General features: G+C 40.6%; 2 protein-coding genes across 2 annotated transcripts in view; both read right to left on the bottom strand.

Moving 5' to 3' along the window:
- LOC130083619 (tripartite motif-containing protein 16-like protein) overlaps positions 1–10,237 on the bottom strand; it is a 41,317-nt gene extending 31,080 nt beyond the window's left edge. Inside the window, exons 1-2 of the mRNA XM_056248735.1 lie at positions 10,085–10,237; positions 9,859–9,999 (exon numbers count right to left, since the gene is read on the bottom strand). Coding sequence (XP_056104710.1) covers positions 9,859–9,999; positions 10,085–10,237 — 294 coding nt within the window. The remainder of the gene's footprint in view (positions 1–9,858; positions 10,000–10,084) is intronic.
- Positions 10,238–13,047: 2,810 nt separating this feature from the next.
- Positions 13,048–14,095, bottom strand: LOC130083629 (E3 ubiquitin/ISG15 ligase TRIM25-like). Its single transcript, XM_056248742.1, has one exon. It carries the CDS (start codon positions 14,048–14,050, stop codon positions 13,466–13,468), a length of 585 nt encoding a protein of 194 aa, XP_056104717.1. The 5' UTR covers positions 14,051–14,095; the 3' UTR covers positions 13,048–13,465.
- Positions 14,096–18,181: the final 4,086 nt, after the last annotated feature.

Here is an 18,181-nt window from a genome sequence, read left to right as displayed (position 1 = left end):
TCTGTTTATTTTTTCAGTTACACATTCTACATTGATTAAAAAAGAAAAATCAAATGTGTTTTTATTTTATACAGAAATAAATAATCTATCATTCAGATGAGAATAAAGTTAGTGTTAGTTCAAATTTTAAGGAAAACAAATATATGATCTGAAATATAGCACATTCATTTAAAATTCATTCAGGTTCAATTACCAAACATACAATCTTAATGTAATTTAAAGCAAACAATACATTTAAAATATATGGGTTGTATGACTATTTTTTAATATAAAAAGATATATATCCAAAAAGACAAGGCCTAAAGTTTAACAAGGGTTAAACTCTTATCACTGTAACAGACACAATCACACACACAATCACACACACACACACACAAGTCAAATCACTTACATTTTACATGCAATATTGACTTTTTTTCTGTTTCAGCAGCGAAAATAGTTAAACAAAGATCACAGCAGAACCATCGCGCATCTCACAGCAACGCGTTCTCATTACTGAATGATTCAGCATTTTGAACGAATCGGTTGACTCAAAGATTCAATGACCAATCAATCCATAAACATCTGTCTCATTCATGAATGACTCAGTCGTTCAAACGAATGAATCAATGACTCGCTCATTAAGACGGTCGCCTGGCGACACCTAATGACGGTTTAGTGTTATGTTTAAAAGTATCATTCTTTCCAACGATTGTTAATTAACTCATATTTGAAACATAAGCTATATTTATATATATACATACATATACACACACATACACAAAAATAAAATAAAAACACATTTGAAACGTGTTTGCTTACTAAATTGTGAGCTGAACGAAAGTTGCAGCAAATATCAGCAACAGGAGTCAAATTTCATTAATCACGAGAGTGAAGAGCTGACTGAAAAGATGATGACGGAATAGGCTATTTTATGTAAAAACGCCTATCTAAGCGAATCTGTCATTGTACTCTTTTATTGTTGTGTTTTCCGTGAAAAATAATAGATTGAACTCACAATTCAAGCAATCGGCCCCCGAAATTGCACTAATTTTAGTGACACTAAAAAGTATGCGGCTGCACTGGCATTCATAACGGTGCGCGTCCATGGCGACGAGCGAGCAGAACAGAGCGAACGTTTAGTTAATTTCTACTTCCATAGGAATTCATTCGAGCGCCACCATTTCAATGTCCGTGCGGACGTCCATATTATACTTTCGCTTTCAAGTTAGTGTTTTTAAACCCCCCAGCGGGAGGTTTACACAATTGGTTTACACAATCACACGTTGATTAACCGGTGGGAATATATTCCCATAGTAACATCCCTAATATATAAATATATAAATTCAATAGGCCTACCTGATTTTGAACACAAGAGGGCAGTATAGCACTATATATGATTTGGATTATTATTATTTTTGACTAAACAACCATTCTGGCTGTTTTTAAACTTAAAAATAATTCTTAAATTGAAAAAAAGGAATAAAATGGGTTTAGTTCTAATATTTGTATAATTTTATATAAAAATAAATGGTGTATAATTACATTTTAGAAAGATATGAGACATGCCCTGATTCTTTTTTTGACATTATTGTCCTCGATCAGAGCCCTAATCTGTTTATTTTTTCAGTTACACATTCTACATTGATTAAAAAAGAAAAATCAAATTTGTTTTTATTTTATACAGAAATAAATAATCTATCATTCAGATGAGAATAAAGTTAGTGTTAGTTCAAATTTTAAGGAAAACAAATATATGATCTGAAATATAGCACATTCATTTATAATTCATTCAGGTTCAATTACCAAACATACAAATCTCAATGTAATTTAAAGCAAACAATACATTTAAAATACATGGGTTGTATGCTATTTTTTTTTATATAAAAAGATATATATCCAAAAAGACAAGGCCTAAACTTTAACAAGGGTTAAACAATCACTGTAACAGACACAATCACACACACACACACACACACACACACACACACACGTCAAATCACTTACATTTTAGATGCAATATTGACTTTTTTTTCTGTTTCAGCAGCGAAAATAGTTAAACAAAGATCACAGCAGAACCATCGAGCATCTCACAGCAACGCGTTCTCATTACTGAATGATTCAGCATTTTGAACGAATCGGTTGACTCAAAGATTCAACGACCAATCCATAATCTGTCTCATTCATGAATGACTCAGCCGTTCGAACGAATCGTTTGAACGAATGAATCAATGACTCGCTCATTAAGACGGTCGCCTGGCGACACCTAATGACGGTTTAGTGATATTAAAAGTATCATTCTTTCCAACGATTGTTAATTAACTCATATTTGAAACATAAGCTATATATATATATATATATATATATATACACACATATATATACACACACATATATATACACAAAAATAAAATAAAAACACATTTGAAGCGTGTTTGCTTACTAAATTGTGAGCGGAACGAAAGTTGCAGCAAATATCAGCAACAGGAGTCAAATTTCATTAATCACGAGAGTGAAGAGCTGACTGAAAAGATGATGACGGAATAGGCTATTTTATGTAAAAGCCCCTATTTAAGCGAATCTATCATTGTACTCTTTTGTTGTTGTGTTTTCCGTGAAAAATAATAGACTATTGAACTCACAATTCAAGCAATCGGCCCCGTTATTGCACTAATTTTAAAGTGACACTAAAAAGTATGCGGCTGCACTGGCATTCATAATGGTGCGCGTCCATGGCGACGAGCGAGCAGAACAGAGCGAACGTTTTTTAGTTCATTCCTACTTCCATAGGAATTCCCTCGAGCGCTCTGCACGTGGCCATTATCAATGTCCCGTATTTAAAAGCTCTCGGTCCTCAGTCACATACCAAATATATGTATAATGTATATATAAATATAATTTTGGACACAAGAGGGCAGTATGGCCCTATGTATAATTTTGTGTTTAAACTAAAAGAGCCCCTCCCCCCCTCCCCACACAGACACAGACACAGACACACACGAATGGCAGGGTGCATTCTCTCTGTCAGAGGGAGAGGGAGAGAAAATTCTCAGAAACATCCACATTCAAACCAAAATATCTAACTTCCTCTTGGTCTGAGCTAATGACAGTTAATTAGAAAGTTGTCCGGCTTGATCTGAACCATATGCATACCTGTGTCTGTCGAGTTTCATGCAATTTCAAGCATGCTAAGAGTCTCAAAAGCATCAAACAAGAATATTAAAGTTTGATGTGTTGCCACGGCAACAGTATCTAAGATATCAATAATCCTTTCACAGGTCTACATCTGCCGTGTGTTTACATTATACACATAAAGTTTGAAGCAAATCGGGTAAAAATAAGAGGGTGATTTCAAAGCATTTAGGAAGTGACACACTTCCTGCTGCCAGTTGGTGGCGCTATAACTTTGACTCACAATAGTCACATCCATGTGATCGGGCTCTTACAACGAACACACTGTTGAAGTTTCATCAAGATCAGTTAATGTATGCAGTAGTTATGACACACTTCCTGTTTCACGTTTCTCGCCATAATTTTGTTTCCTCGCCACGGCCAAACCGTTCGAGATATCAAAAATCCCCTCGCAAACTTTCATCCTCAATGTCTTGACTTCATGCTGACCGAGTTTCGTGCCGTTTGTTTAAATTCTCTAGGAGGAGTATTTCACATTCCATTGCGTGTGTTTTACCAACAACCCTAAATAGCCCACTTCCTGTTGGGCTGGGGTAAAAAGTAAGAGTGTGAAGTATATATGAAACGAGGAGATCTACATGTGTACCGAGTTTCATATTATTACATGCAAGCGTGTTTGATTTATGGACCATGTTTTCGGACCCCGTTCCAGGGGGCGCTGTCGAGCCCCCCTGCCACGCCCGGGTACCATCTTCAGCCCGGCCCTGATGGCCGCGGGTTCTGACCCGTGTGCAAAGTTTCAGGAGTTTTTGAGCATGTTAAGGCCTCCAAAAGTGTCCAAAAGGTAGCAGAAAAATAATAAGAATAATAATAATAATAATAATAAATAATCCTAAGGAAAACAATAGGGCCTTCGCCCTTTGGGCTTGGGCCCTAATAATAATAATAAATAATCCTAAGGAAAACAATAGGGCCTTCGCCCTTTGGGCTTGGGCCCTAATAATAAATATAGCTGCGAGCAGCGATTACGGGCCCAAGCCGGTGGCACCGCAACCCCGGTGCCTTTAGTTACCTAAAGGCACCAGGGTGGCGGTGCCGCCGGCTTGGGCCCTTCATCGCTGCTCGCAGCTATATTTATATATATATATATATATTTATATATATATATATATATATATTTATATATATATATATATATATATATATATATAAAGCCGGTGGCACCGCCACCCTGGTGCCTTTAGGGTTATTGTGCACGACGTGACACAAAATATCTGCTTGCTATCTGCCGAACGGCTCTGGTAGTTTCGCTTCAGCACTGATGATGTTGTAGAAATAGTGCGCTCTGGTTGGTCTGGATTATTCGGGATTTTTTATTTTATACAGAAATAAATTCTTTATAATTCAGATGAGAATAAAGTTAGTGTTGATTAAAATGAAGGAAAACAAATATATTGATCTGAAATATAGCACATTAATTTAAAATTTATTTAGGTTTAATTACCAAACATACAATCTTAATTTAATTTAAAGCAAACAATACATTTAAAATATATGGGTTGTATGCACATTTTTTTTAATAAAAAAAATATATATCCAAAAAGACAAGGCCTTAAAGGGTTAAACTCTTGTCACTGTAACAGACACATCTCTCTCTCTCACACACACACACACACACACACGTCAAGTCACTTACATTTTTAGATGCAATATTGAATAAGCAGAAAAATCGGATTTTCTGTTTTGAAAATATAAATAAGCAAAAAAATTGAATAAGCACTTTGAATATTCTAAACAGAATAAGCACTAGTCGCTAATGAATAAGTACTAGTACTTAATGGAATAGATACTAGTATCTAAAAAATAAGTACTAGTAGCATGAAAATAGAGACTAGTAGGTTAAAATGATTAAATGTTAAAACGGCTTGCCATATTGGCTCAGAGAGAGAGAGAGAGAGAGAGAGAGAGAGAGAAAATGACCTTTTAGATACTAGTACCTATTAATAGATACTAGTATTTATTCAATAAATACTAGTACTAAGTCATTAGATACTAGTACCTATTAAATAGATACCAGTACTTATTCATTAGCTACTAATACGTATTCAAAAGAATATCTAAAGAATAAGCACTAGTATCTAAAGAATAGGCACTAGTGTTAGGTAATGTTAGGTTGACTATTTTATCATTATATATTATTAAGGCTATAATGAACAGGCTGCGATGTCAAGATTGCAATGATGCAATATGTGTGTGTGTGTGTGTGTGTGTGTGTGTGTGTGTGTGTGTGTGTGTGTGTGTGTGTGTGTGAGATTGAACATTGTTACACTGTCATTTTGTTCATAGAGGACATCATTCAAACTGCAAATTGTTTACTTATATGTGTGTACAGTCGCAATAAAACACAACAAAGTGCTTTTGTCAAACTGTAAACTCCTGTCAAACTGTAACCTACAACTGTCACCCAACTAAAATCACACGCACACACTGTCTAAAAGCAAAACATATTTATCCAACCTCATTTAAAAACAGTCTGTGGGAGCCATCTTTTGGACATTCACCATATCGCATTGATTTTCATTTATTGTCTTCGGAGCCCTAATCTGTTTATTTTTCAATTACACATTCTACATTGATTAAGAAAGAAAGTTCAAATGTGTTTTTATTTTATACAGGAATAAATTATTTATAATTCAGATGAACATACAATCTTAATTTAATTTAAAGCAAACAATACATTTAAAATATATGGGTTGTATGCATATTTTGGAATTTAAAAAAAATATATATATCCAAAAAGACAAGGCCTTAAACTTGAACAAGGGTTAAACTCTTGTCGCTGTAAGAGACACAAATGATTCAGCATTTTAAAACGAATCGATTTACTCAAAGAGTCAATGACCAATCCATAAACATCCACTGTCTCATTCATGCAAGCCTATGTAAACAAAAAAAACACAGCCACTGTCCAAAGTGGCAATTATATGATAACGGACACAGCAATGCATCATGTTAAGGTCATCATGTTTGTAGCATGATCCAGGGGATTAAAACGTACAAAATATATTTCAGGCCTAGTGGAGTTGGTAACTAATAATAGTAGATGTGTAAAGTTGCATAAAATGGAAATACTCACTAATGCAAGAAAAAACTACCTCAAAAAACTGTTATCTGTGTTGTTGTTCAGTCACTCCAGTTGGAATTTTCACCCCAAAATGGCGGCCGCGCTACCGAAGCGGTTAGCTGTTACCAAAAAAGCATCAGAGCTTCGCCTCTTGTTCTTCTATACTCTTTGGTGACACTAAAAAGTATGTGGCTGCACTGGCATTCATAACGGTGCGCGTCCGACAAGCGAGCAAAACAGAGCGAACTTTTTTTCATTTCTACTTCCATAGAAATTCATTCGAGCGCACTGCGAGCGCCACCACTATAAATATCCGTGCGGACGTCCTTACTTTACTTTCACTTTTAACTTAGCGATTTAAAAGCCCCCCGGCGGTGTTACACGTCAAATAACCGGTGAGAAAATGTTCTCGGAGTCACATAGGCTACCTAATATATTTAAATACAATAGGCCTACCTGATTTTGAACACAAGAGGGCAGTATAGCCCTATGTATTACTTGATATATTTATTTTTTGACTGAAGAGTGAATCCTGGCTGTTTTTAAACTTTTACATTATTCTTAAATTGAAAACAAGAATAAAATGGGTTTAGTTCTGTTATTTCTATAATTGTATCTAGAAATAAATGGTGTATAATTAAATTTTTAAAAGATATGAGGCTTTTAGTGTTTATTTTTTTGACATGATTTTAATCCCTCGCCATAGCAAAACAATTTGAGATATTCAATAGATATTCACAATTATGCTTCTTTAATGTATTTTCATCATGTTAAAAAAGTTTGGTGGGAATAGAATAAACCACTTAAGAGGAGTGGGTAAAAATGTAGAGGCTGGTTTTGCAAAACATTCACATTCAGACCAAAATCCCACTTCCTTTTGGGCTGGCTTAAAGTTGTTTGGCCCGATGAGATCTATATACCGAGTTTCATAATATTACATGCAAGTGTGTTTGATTTATGGACCAAATTTTCAGACCAAGTTTATGGACCAAGTTAATTTAATTAATAAACTAATTATATAAAACTATTTTCAATGCACTACAATTAATTTGGTTATATGCCTTTACTTATTAATAAAACCTATTTAAAAAATACAAGGCGTAAGCCATTTATTTTCCTTTTTAATGCAGGCAAAACCACACAGCAGTGAAATGGTTAATCTAGCCCCCCTCCCCCTCCCCCTCCCCCTCCCCACACTCACAGACACACACACAGAGACGTAGGCTCAGAGAGAGACACATAAAATGACAATTTTCAAACCAAAATATCTAACTTCCTGTTGGTCGTAGCTAATTACGGTAAATTAGAAAGTTGTCCGGCTCGAAGAGTACAATATACATATCGAGTTTTGTTACTGTAGATAAAACTAACCCCCCCACTTTTGTCAAAAGCATTTAGAAAGTGACACACTTCCTGCTGCCAGTTGGTGGCGCTATAACTTTGACTCAGAATAGTTACATCCATCTGATTGGCCTCTTACCACGAACACACTGCTGAAGTTTCATTAAGATCAGTTAATGTATGCAGAAGTTATAACACTTCGTGTTTCTCTTTTCTCGCCATAAATTCGTTTCCTCGCCACGGCCAAACCGTTCGAGATATCAAAAATCCGTCCGCAATTTAGCATCTTCAATGTGTTGACCTCAAGCTGACCGAGTTTGGCGGTAAACGGATGCAATCTCTAGGAGAAGTACTTCAAATTCCTGAGCAAGCGTTCTCCAAACAACCCATAATAGCCGACTTCCTGTTGGGCTGGCGTAAAACTTGACCGAGGGTAGGTTGTTCGGCCCGATGAGATCTGTATGTGTATTGAGTTTCAGATTAATTCATGCAAGCGTGTTTGATCTATGGACCAAGTTTTGGGGACCCCGTTCAAGGGGGCGCTGTTGAGCCCCCTTGCCACGCCCGGATACCAGCTTCAGCCCGGGCCTGATGGCTGTGGGCGCTGACCTGTGTGCAAAGTTTCAAGAGTTTTCAAGCACATTAAGGGCCCCAAAAGCCCCTGAAACCTTGAACACCATTAAAATAATAGTCAAATTCCCCAACCCCCCCACACACAGAGACAGAGGGAGAAAATTCTCCTGAAAATCATATTCAAACCAAAATATCTGACTTTGTGTTGTTCGGAGCTAATGACTGTCAATTAGAAAGTTGTCCGGCTCGAGGAGACGAATATCCATACCGATTTTTGTTACTGTAGGTAAAACTAATACCCCATTTTTGACTAAAGGTGGCGCTACTGAGCCCCTCACCACGCCCGTTTCTGAAACTTTGCACGTGTCTACTAGCTAATAAATGAGATGTGTCTGTCGAGTTTCATGCAATTTCAAGCATGCTAAGAGTCTCAAAAGCATCAAAAAAGAATATTAAAGTTTGATGCGTTGCCATGGCAACATTATCTTAGATATTAAACAATCCTTTCACAGGTCTACATCTGCCGTGTTTTTACATTATACAGATGAAGTTTGAAGCAAATCGGGTAAAAATAAGAGGGTGATTTCAAAGCATTTTGAAAGTGACACACTTCCTGCTGCCAGTTGGTGGCGCTATAACTTTGACTCACAATAGTCACATCCATGTGATCGGCCTCTTACAACGAACACACTGCTGAAGTTTCATCGAGATCAGTCAATGTATGCAGAAGTTATAACACACTTCCTGTTTCTTGTTTCTCGCCATAAATTCGTTTCCTCGCCACGGCCAAAGCGTTCGAGATATCAAAAATCCCCTGGCAATTTTTCATCCTCAGTGTCTTGACTTCATGCTGACCGAGTTTCGTGCCGTGTGTTTGAATTCTCTAGGAGGAGTATTTCGAATTCCTGAGCATGGGTTTTCCAAACAACCCTAAATAGCCGACATCCTGTTGGGCTGGGGTAAAAAATCAGAGCATGAAGTATATATGAACCGATGAGATCTATAAGTGTACCGAGTTTCATATTATTCCATGCAAGCGTGTTTGATTTATGGACCAAGTTTGCGGACCGCGTTCCAGGGGGCGCTGTCGAGCCCCCCTGCCACGCCCGGGTACCAGCTTCAGCCCGGCCCTGATGGCCGCGGGTTCTGACCCGTGTGCAAAGTTTCAAGAGTTTTTGAGCACGTTAAGGGCCCCAAAAGTGCCCAAAAGGTAGTAAAATAATAATAATAATAATAATCCTTAGGAAAACAATAGGGCCTTCGCCTTTTCAAGGCTTGGGCCCTAATAATAATAATAATAATAAATAATCCTAAGGAAAACAATAGGGCCTTCGCCCTTTGGGCTTGGGCCCTAATAAACTGGACACTCAATTTACTATAAATGAGTTTAGATTTGGATACTGTGCACTGGAACCTGTGAAACTTTCATTGCTAACTAACTACGCTGAACCACAGAACTCTAATGTTGTTCATACAAACAATATGAGAGTTTCTGTCAAACTGTCAAGTTTGAAGATCATCTGATGCACCTTTGATAAAAAGTTGACCAGCGACATACAACAGTGAGGCGGAGGATTGCAATGGGTTTCTACTACAATGTTCATTGTACTTTGAGATGCAGCCACAGCTTTTCTCCATCGAACAGGCGTGTATCACCTTTACGATCTCACTGTTGTCTGGACGAACGCTGCATTGGGCCCCTACTAAACCCTCAAACCGTCAAATTCAGCTATCCTCTTCCTCTGGTCCCTGCCGCCCTGGAAGAGCTCCGTGGGGCTTGCATCTTCTCCAAGCTGGACCTGCGAAGCACCTACAACCTCATTCAGATACATGATCACTCCGACAGGCCACTACGAGTAACAGGAGATGCCATATGGCCTGTCCAACTACCCCTCAGTTTTCCAGGGGTATATGAATGAGGTGTTCCGGGAGTACCCGCAACGCTTCGTCATCGTCTACATTAACGATATTCTGATCTACTCCCGTAACCTGACCGAACATCGCCAACACATGACGCAGGTCCTCCAAAAGCTGAGAGAACACCACCTCAATCTCAAGTTGGAGAAGTGCGAGTTCCACACGTTCCATCCTTCCAGTTCATTAGTTTTATCATCGACCAACGAGGTATCCAAATGGACCAGAGGAAGGTGGACACCATTCACAACTGGCCCCAACCTGTCACCATAAAGGAACTCCAATGCTTCCTAGGCTTCGCCAACTTCTACCGAAGATTCATCCAGAATTACAGTCTCCTCAGCTCACCTCACCTCACTCCTCAGAAACCGGCCCAAGTCTCTGTCCTGGAAGACTTGGCCACAGAAGCCTTTCAACGCCTGAAGAATGCCTTCATCACCGCTCCATACACCCCAATCCAGAACTCCAATTCGTGGTCGAAGTTGACGCCTCTACCACCGGGGTTAGAGCAGTACCATCCCAGCGGCAGGGTGAGCCTCCTCGACTCCATCCATGTGCCTTCTACTCCAAGAAGCTGTTGGAATTACGATATTGGAAATGGTGAGCTGCTGGCGATCAAGCTCGCCTTGGAGGAATGGAGTCATTGGCTGGAGGGAGCTCACCACCATTTCGAAGTCATCACAGATCGGAACCTGGAATATCTCAGAGAAGCCAAGCGACTCAACCCAAGACTAGCCCGTTGGGCTCTCTTCTTCACACGATTCAACATCACATTGACCTACCGACCCGGTATCAAGAATTGCAAGGCGGATGCCTTGTCCTGTCTGTATCATCCTGAACCCGAATCCAGTCTTACAGAACCTGTTCTCCCTCCAGCCGTGGTAGTCAGTCCGATTCAGTGGTCCCTCGACGATCAACTCCTCCAAGCTACCCGCAACGAACCTGCTCTGCCGGGAGGTCCTGGGGGACGGTTATATGTTCCATCCGCCTGCCGTCTGTCTCCGAGCACATACCTCTCCGGGCTCTGGACGCCTAGCTAGCCAGTGAACCCTCTCGCTCCTACAAGATAGCTACTGGTGGCCCAACATGGCCCAGGATATTTCACAGTACATCAAGGGGTGCTCAGTCTTTGCCATCACCAACACACCGAGGAAGCTACCCAAGAGAAAGTTGGTACCTCTGCCGATACCCACACCCCTGGTCACATCTGGGCATAGACTTAATGACAGACCTTCCTCCATCCAACCATCACACATGTATATTCGTCGTCGTACACCGATTCTCCAAAGCCTGCAAACTCGCGTTCGAAGCCACAGAACTCCTCTTCCAACAAGTTTTTCGTCATCATGGCCTTCCAGAAGACTTCGTATCGGACAGAGGACCCCAGTTTATCTCCCGGGTGTGGCAGGCCTTCTTCAAACTCCTCGGCGTCTCAGTAAGTCTATCCTCAGGGTACCAGCCGCAGACAAACGGCCAGACTGAGCGCAAGATCTAGGAGATCGAGAGATACCTATGGTCATACTGCCACCAGAACCAGGACAGCTGGAGCCGCTACCTCCCCTTGGCGGAGTATGCCCAGAACTCCCTGCGTCAAACCACCACTGGGCTTACTCCGTTCCAATGTATCCTCGGCTACCAACCTCCTCTCTTTCCCTGGTCCGGAGAACCTTCGGAGGTTCCAGCTATCAACACCTGGTTCAAGGAGAGCAAGAGGTTATGGGACTCAGCTCATGTGCATCTCCAGCGGCTAGTGCGAAGACACCAATGCCAGGCGGATGTCCGAAGAGCTGAAGCCACCCAATACCAGCCGGGACAGAAGGTTTGGCTCTCCACCCGCAACATCCATCTTCGCCTGCCCTGCTGTAAGCTGAGTCCCGGCTATATAGGTCCCTTCACTTTGCAGAGGCAGATCAACGAGGTCACCTACAGGCTCAACCTTCCACCTCACTACAGTATCTCACTTTCATTCCATGTCTCCCTCCTAAACCCCTTCACAGAACCTCGGTCCTCTTCTCCCACAGAACCCACCATGGACGAAGTACCTCCTCCTCCAGATGTCGCTGACGAGGACCTAGTGTACCTAGAGTCCTTACCATCCTCGACTCATGGTGATGGGGCACCCGGTTAGATTACCTGATCGACTGAGAGGGGTACAATCCAGAGGAACATTCATGGGTCTCTTGAGATGATGTCCTGGATTCGTTGCTACTCACCTAGTTCCACGAGGATCAACCAGACCGTCCAGCCCCCAGAGGTTGGGGCCGGCCCCATCTCCGAGTCAGTCAGCCATCAGGAGCCGGCCGTAGATGAGGGGGTACTGTCAGCCACAACATCACAGCCCCAATCATCACCCAATCACCAGGACCAGCTTACTGACTCGCTGCACCTGCACTCCCTCATTATCACAGCCTACATATTCACAGTTCACCATCCACTCATTGTCTGGTCTCGTCGCAGTTACCACTGCTTATCGTCAGACTCCTTACCCGTCTACTTACCTGCGATTCTTCTCGTCAGCTTCCAGTCTTCTGTCCGTCTTCCATCCGTCGTCCTGATCCAGATCTCCTGTCTTCTTGTTCACTAGTCACCTGCACAGAGAATCCACTTCAGTCTTCACCAGCTAAATCACCATCCTCTCACCATCGTCTGGTCCCCGCTGTTTCTCACCACTCTGTTCAATAAACACTGTTATAACTATAACACCTGTCTGTTTCCTTCTGTGTCGTGACACAAAGGCTGTGCCGAAATTGCAAATAATTTACTAAAGAATCCACTGTAAATTGTACCAAATACAAATAAATAATGCTCAACTGAGACATTCCCATTGTTTAAAATAAATAACCACATTCCTAGCATTAGGATCCTTTAGAAGGTAATGTTGTTTTTAGTCGAGTGATCCTGCATCTTCTCTCCTATTGACCTGATCTCTCTAACACGCCAGTGGGCGGGGCCAACGTTGCCATGATGAAGTAGGTGTTGATTTACTTCTGTAGAGGCGGTCTTTAGTTGCACTATTACGTCATAAAGAGGCACATTCCACAACCAGCTGTTCGCTGGGCTTGGTTACAATAAAACCTGTTTTTAGACTAACAAGGGCATTTTCAGTTTTGAAACTTACAGGACATTCTTATAGTATGATGATGTCTTATATGTCAAAAGATTTGATTTCTCAGTTCATGACCCCTTTAAAGCCTGTTTTACAAAAGTTTGTGTTGATAAATGTTTATGGTGTATTTTCATCATATTTTCTGTTAAGTTAAATGTGAAGCACAAATACGCTCAGCGGTGAAAGTCCACTTGCAGCTGCTCTTCACTTCTGTGACGTCTGCAGTGTGAATGATGTCTCCTGATCATATGGTGCCAATATAAACAGTGTCAACATTATTTCATCAGTGTCTAGTTTCATACCTGTTTCTCTGTCCTCTGCGCTGCCGCTGATACAGTGTCGTGGTTTTTATGTTCGTCCATCGTACACAGCACACATATAAACTTCTGGTCAGTGCGACAGAAAACCTCAAGGAGTTTATCATGTGTTTGGCAGATCATCTCCTGCAGTCGTCCAGTGGCTTCAGTCAGATTGTGCCTCTTTCCTTTAAACAAACTCTCATGTTGTTCAAGGTGACTTTGACAGTAAGAGATCAGACACACCAGACAGGACTTGACGGCTTTGTGTTTTCTTCCAGTACAGACGTCACACTGCACATCTCCAGCTCCAGCGTAACAGTCAGCAGGAAGTTTAGTCTTCTTCAGTTTCTCCACCAGTTCTGCCAGCATGGTGTTTTTAGCTAAAGCAGGTCTTGGCCTGAAGGTCTGTCGGCACTGAGGGCATCTGTAGACTCTCTTCTCATCCTCCTGATCCCAGCAGTCTGTAATACAGATCTTACAGTAACTGTGTCCACAGGAAGTGGTCACTGGGTCCTTCAGGAGATCCAGACACACTGGACACAAGGACTCATTCTGATCCACTGAAATTCTGGCTTCTGCCATTTTACTGCATGAGACACACAAACACACAACAGCTCAACTGCACTTCAGTTTACCTGAACTCAAAATGTGATTCCTTTTTTTTTTTGGTTCTGTGTTTGAATGACGTGTGCAAAACAGGTTTATCTACAAGTCTGTAAAGGAGATTCCTGTTTCAACCATAGTTCTGATGGGGAACGATGAACAATGGAACAATGGTTCTGTTTCAACCATACTCCCACACACCTGTGGGTTATTTTAAATTCAAAAACCTTTCTTAGTTGATTCAGTAACAATGGGAACGAAACTCTGTTGTGTCTCTCCAGAAATAGCTGGGGATGGGGCATTCAAACTACTCTTTGATGTTTAATTGTAGAAGTCCAGTTGAATAAAGAAAAATCGGTCTCTCACTGATTTTTGTCTGTTTATTGTCCTTATTAACACCTTCAGAACATCGTAAGAGAATTTAAATAATTCACGTTCATATAAATGATACAAAACAGTAGACTATATGGGACGGGTCACTCCATCCTACTGTTGCTGCTACACATCACCACGGACAACCACTTGGATCAGGTTTCTTTATTGCTGGAACACAGTATGACAGTGTTGAATCTTGGGTTCAGCAAATAGATCTCGGGACAACAATCTATTATCTCTGTATCACAGTGTGGGTAAATGCTATACCGATACAGGAATGTATTTGTGCTAGTTACAAATGTATGTGATGCTTCTAATGGGGAATAAACCAAATTAGATATCAAACATATTCACAACAAAAATGCATAACTTGTATCTCTATGAAATAAAATAAAACTGTGTGATCGTGTAGTGGTTTTAGAATATTTAGGCTGAATTACAATCTCTACATACAACATACAGTACATTTCAGCAGTACAATAATGAAACTGCTTGATCCATTTTACATTATATTGAACATTATCATTGCAAACGCAGCACTCGAGCACATGTTTGGCTGATCTCAAGACTACCACGCTGGTCTGCAAAATAGCTAAACTCGATTTGCACACAACAAATAACATGACGATAAAACCATTTACACAACATAAGATTATTACCTGGAACACAGTATGACAGTGTTGAATCTTGGGTTCAGCAAATAGATCTCGGGACAACAATCTAAATAGCATGTAAAGCAAGTGACAATTAGCACGCTAGTTCACATGAAAATATGCTTGGTTGCAAATCTCTAAAACATGGCTTTACAAGACACAGAAATCATCAACTAAACTCAAAATAGTTAACTGAAATCATTATAAGTACATTGCGTGACAAAATACGAGACATATGTACTTAGAATTATAAGAAAACATTCATTGTCCCAAATTGCGTGACTTACCCATTATCTCTTTATCTCAGTGTGGGTAAGTGCTAGGGTGTTTCTCAAAACCAAGAATGCAAAGAACGGACTTGTGTTCTTGGGGAGAACGCTCTTGCTAGTTGTTCTTGGAAGAATGAACTCACAAGGTGACGAGCACACAGAACGCTGCTGACAGTTTGAGACGATGTGTTCTTGCTGGTATTGCGCAATAATTCCCCCGCACAGACACCGTCTGCAGTACCCAAACATAACGAGAATTATTGACGATAACAGCCAGGCTGCAATGGTCTCTTGACTGTGGGGAAAAACGAGTCTGTGAGCAAACTGGCCGGTTGGCTCGATAGCTAGCGTTACACCCGCAGGCGCTTATGGAGATTCTCACTTCCGAAAACGTTTGAGCACATTTTCGATTAGCCATACATTTTCGTAAAATGCCAATATTTGAAATCTACACAGTTCATTTCTCGCATCAAATGTTCTCAGAAGTGAATTTAGTGATGAAATAGTGTACGTAATTGTAGAAAAACGAAATACTGTATTGACCTGCCTCTCCTTCCTCGAATGCCGAATTGAATGCTGGGATATTTCTGCCGTCAAGTTCACACAAGTTACCAGCCGATGCATCCTCGGTAAAATGGGCGTGTCAAGAACACATCCGGGATTTTTAACTGTTCTTGCCAAAATGCAAACTTGTGTATTGGGACAGTACTTGGGCCACAAAAGATGACGTTTCACAAGAACACAAGGACACAAGTACAGACAAGAACACAGATTGAGAAAGGCCCCTAGTGATGGCCGGTTCGTGAACGAATCGTTCTTTTGAACCGGTTCTTTTTAGTGAACCGGTCGAACCAGTACACTAAATCGGACTAAATCGTTCGAAACAGTTCGCGTCTTGCGTCAGTGCTGATACACAAGTTACTAAAGTTACTCACTTTCAGACATGCCTGACAGTCCCTCTGACTCGAAATAAACCAATATCCCGGAGTATATTTCACTCCAGTAAATCCAACAGTTTGAAACGTGTTGTTTTTGAGAGAAGTGATGAGCACGAGCAGCTGATACTGCGCATGCGCGTACTACCGAACGCACATGTACAGCGGTTATCGGATCACCAGTACAGAACCGAGAACCGTTTCTTTCGGACACGTTCGACATAATGAGAACAACTGATCGATGAGCTAAGCATGCGTGCACTTTTTTTCTGAGGGACGAAATGTACGTTTCTTAAGTATGCCTATTTATTTAGTTGAACATCAGTAGCCTAAGTGTAATAAAATAAAACTTGTTGGAAACATGTTTATCACAAAATACTGTATTATCACTGTATGATTTTAAAGTTTGGAAACACAATGAATGGATTGTAAAACTGCCAAACTAAACATTTATTAAAATAATATTTTCAGGAACAGCTCATTTAATTTCTAAGTAAGTTGATATAAATATTTGATGTATACTCTTGCCAAAGTTTTAATGGTGCACACTGCACAGTACTGCTTAGTAAATGTTTATAATGTGTTAAAACATAACGTATTAAACATATTGGAGAAGAAAGACATGCATCGATTTTTTTAGTTTTGTCGACTGTATATTCAGGTTTCAGCAGTTCTCAGCTCAGCACACAGGCCTATGCTACGGTTCTCGAGTCAAGAACTGGTTGTTGCAGTTCTTGAATCACCAGTACAGAACCGAGAACTGTTTATTTCGGACACGTTCGATACGGAGAACCGATGAGCTGGAGATACTGCGCATGCGTGATAGCACCGTCTCTAAACAGAACTTTCTTTCGGCCAACTGATGAGCACGCAGCACGGGTGAACTGAGGACTTAAATGAGGGGCCGAATTCGGCGAAATGTAAGTTTATTACAAATAAAATGATGAAGACCACTTATGCACTTTATATATTTAAGACATGTTAAACATCCGCGTTTGCACATCGCCTGTAGGCTACAGGGTTCGTTTGCAAAATGTAAATGTAAGAAACTTATCCAAGAGGATTATGACGATGAGTACTATTATTTAAGTTAAGTTATGATTACAAATGCCTTTAATTTAAAGACCCACTCCGATGAAAATAATGTTTTTCTAAGTGTTAACATGTTCTTGTGGCATTTTTCTGATGGTAGAGGACATATCTTGAGAAAAATAAGCTCAAAGTTGTATTTCTGAGTATTTCTACATTCAAATGGCTGTGAATCAGTAGCAGACGCTAAAATGCCGGCTAAAATCGACTGGAGTTGTGACGTAGTAACTCCACTGGGCGTCTCCACACGCGACGTCTTGGAGTGAAATAATGATCGGTGATCGGTGATAACTTTGATTAACTTCGGATAATAATAATTAGCGTGTATATAATACTGTTGCCCCACCGGTATTGGGGGTGTAAGCTAGCGGGAGAGACAGAGCTCTCAGCAACGGGCAGGGGGAGGGTCGTCTCCGTGCCAACGGCTCCGCCCATAACGCAGAGGCGAATTGCTAATGAGCTACTGCCGCTCTGCTGAAGCGAAGTCCCAGAAAACGGCACAGGTTTTGTGATTTTGGCTAAAAATGGCATAATCATAATTTAAAGACCACTGGGAATGTTTAAAAATAGCTCAAAATATGATCGGAGTGGGACTTTAAAGTATTTTTATCCGTCGGGATGATATAACTGACGTCATTACGGGAGGACGTAAAAGAACTGGTGAACCGGTTTTTTTAACCGGTTCATTGAAACGAACTGTCCGAAAGAACCGGTTCGCGGAAAAGAACCGAACTTCCCATCACTAGTAAGTGCAACGCGATTCCCACAGTCACATTGAATCAAACTGCC

The sequence above is a fragment of the Rhinichthys klamathensis genome, unplaced genomic scaffold (assembly GCF_029890125.1).
Source record: "Rhinichthys klamathensis goyatoka isolate OS25496 unplaced genomic scaffold, OSU_Roscu_1.1 h1tg000057l_1, whole genome shotgun sequence".
Lineage (NCBI taxonomy): Eukaryota > Metazoa > Chordata > Actinopteri > Cypriniformes > Leuciscidae > Rhinichthys > Rhinichthys klamathensis.
Note: the sequence above shows the minus strand (reverse complement) of the source record. Positions and strands in the feature narration are given on the sequence as shown.

Excerpts from the sequence above, each read along its gene's own strand:
- LOC130083629 (XM_056248742.1), bottom strand. The coding sequence starts at position 14,050 with ATGGCAGAAGCCAGAATTTCAGTGGATCAGAATGAGTCCTTGTGTCCA.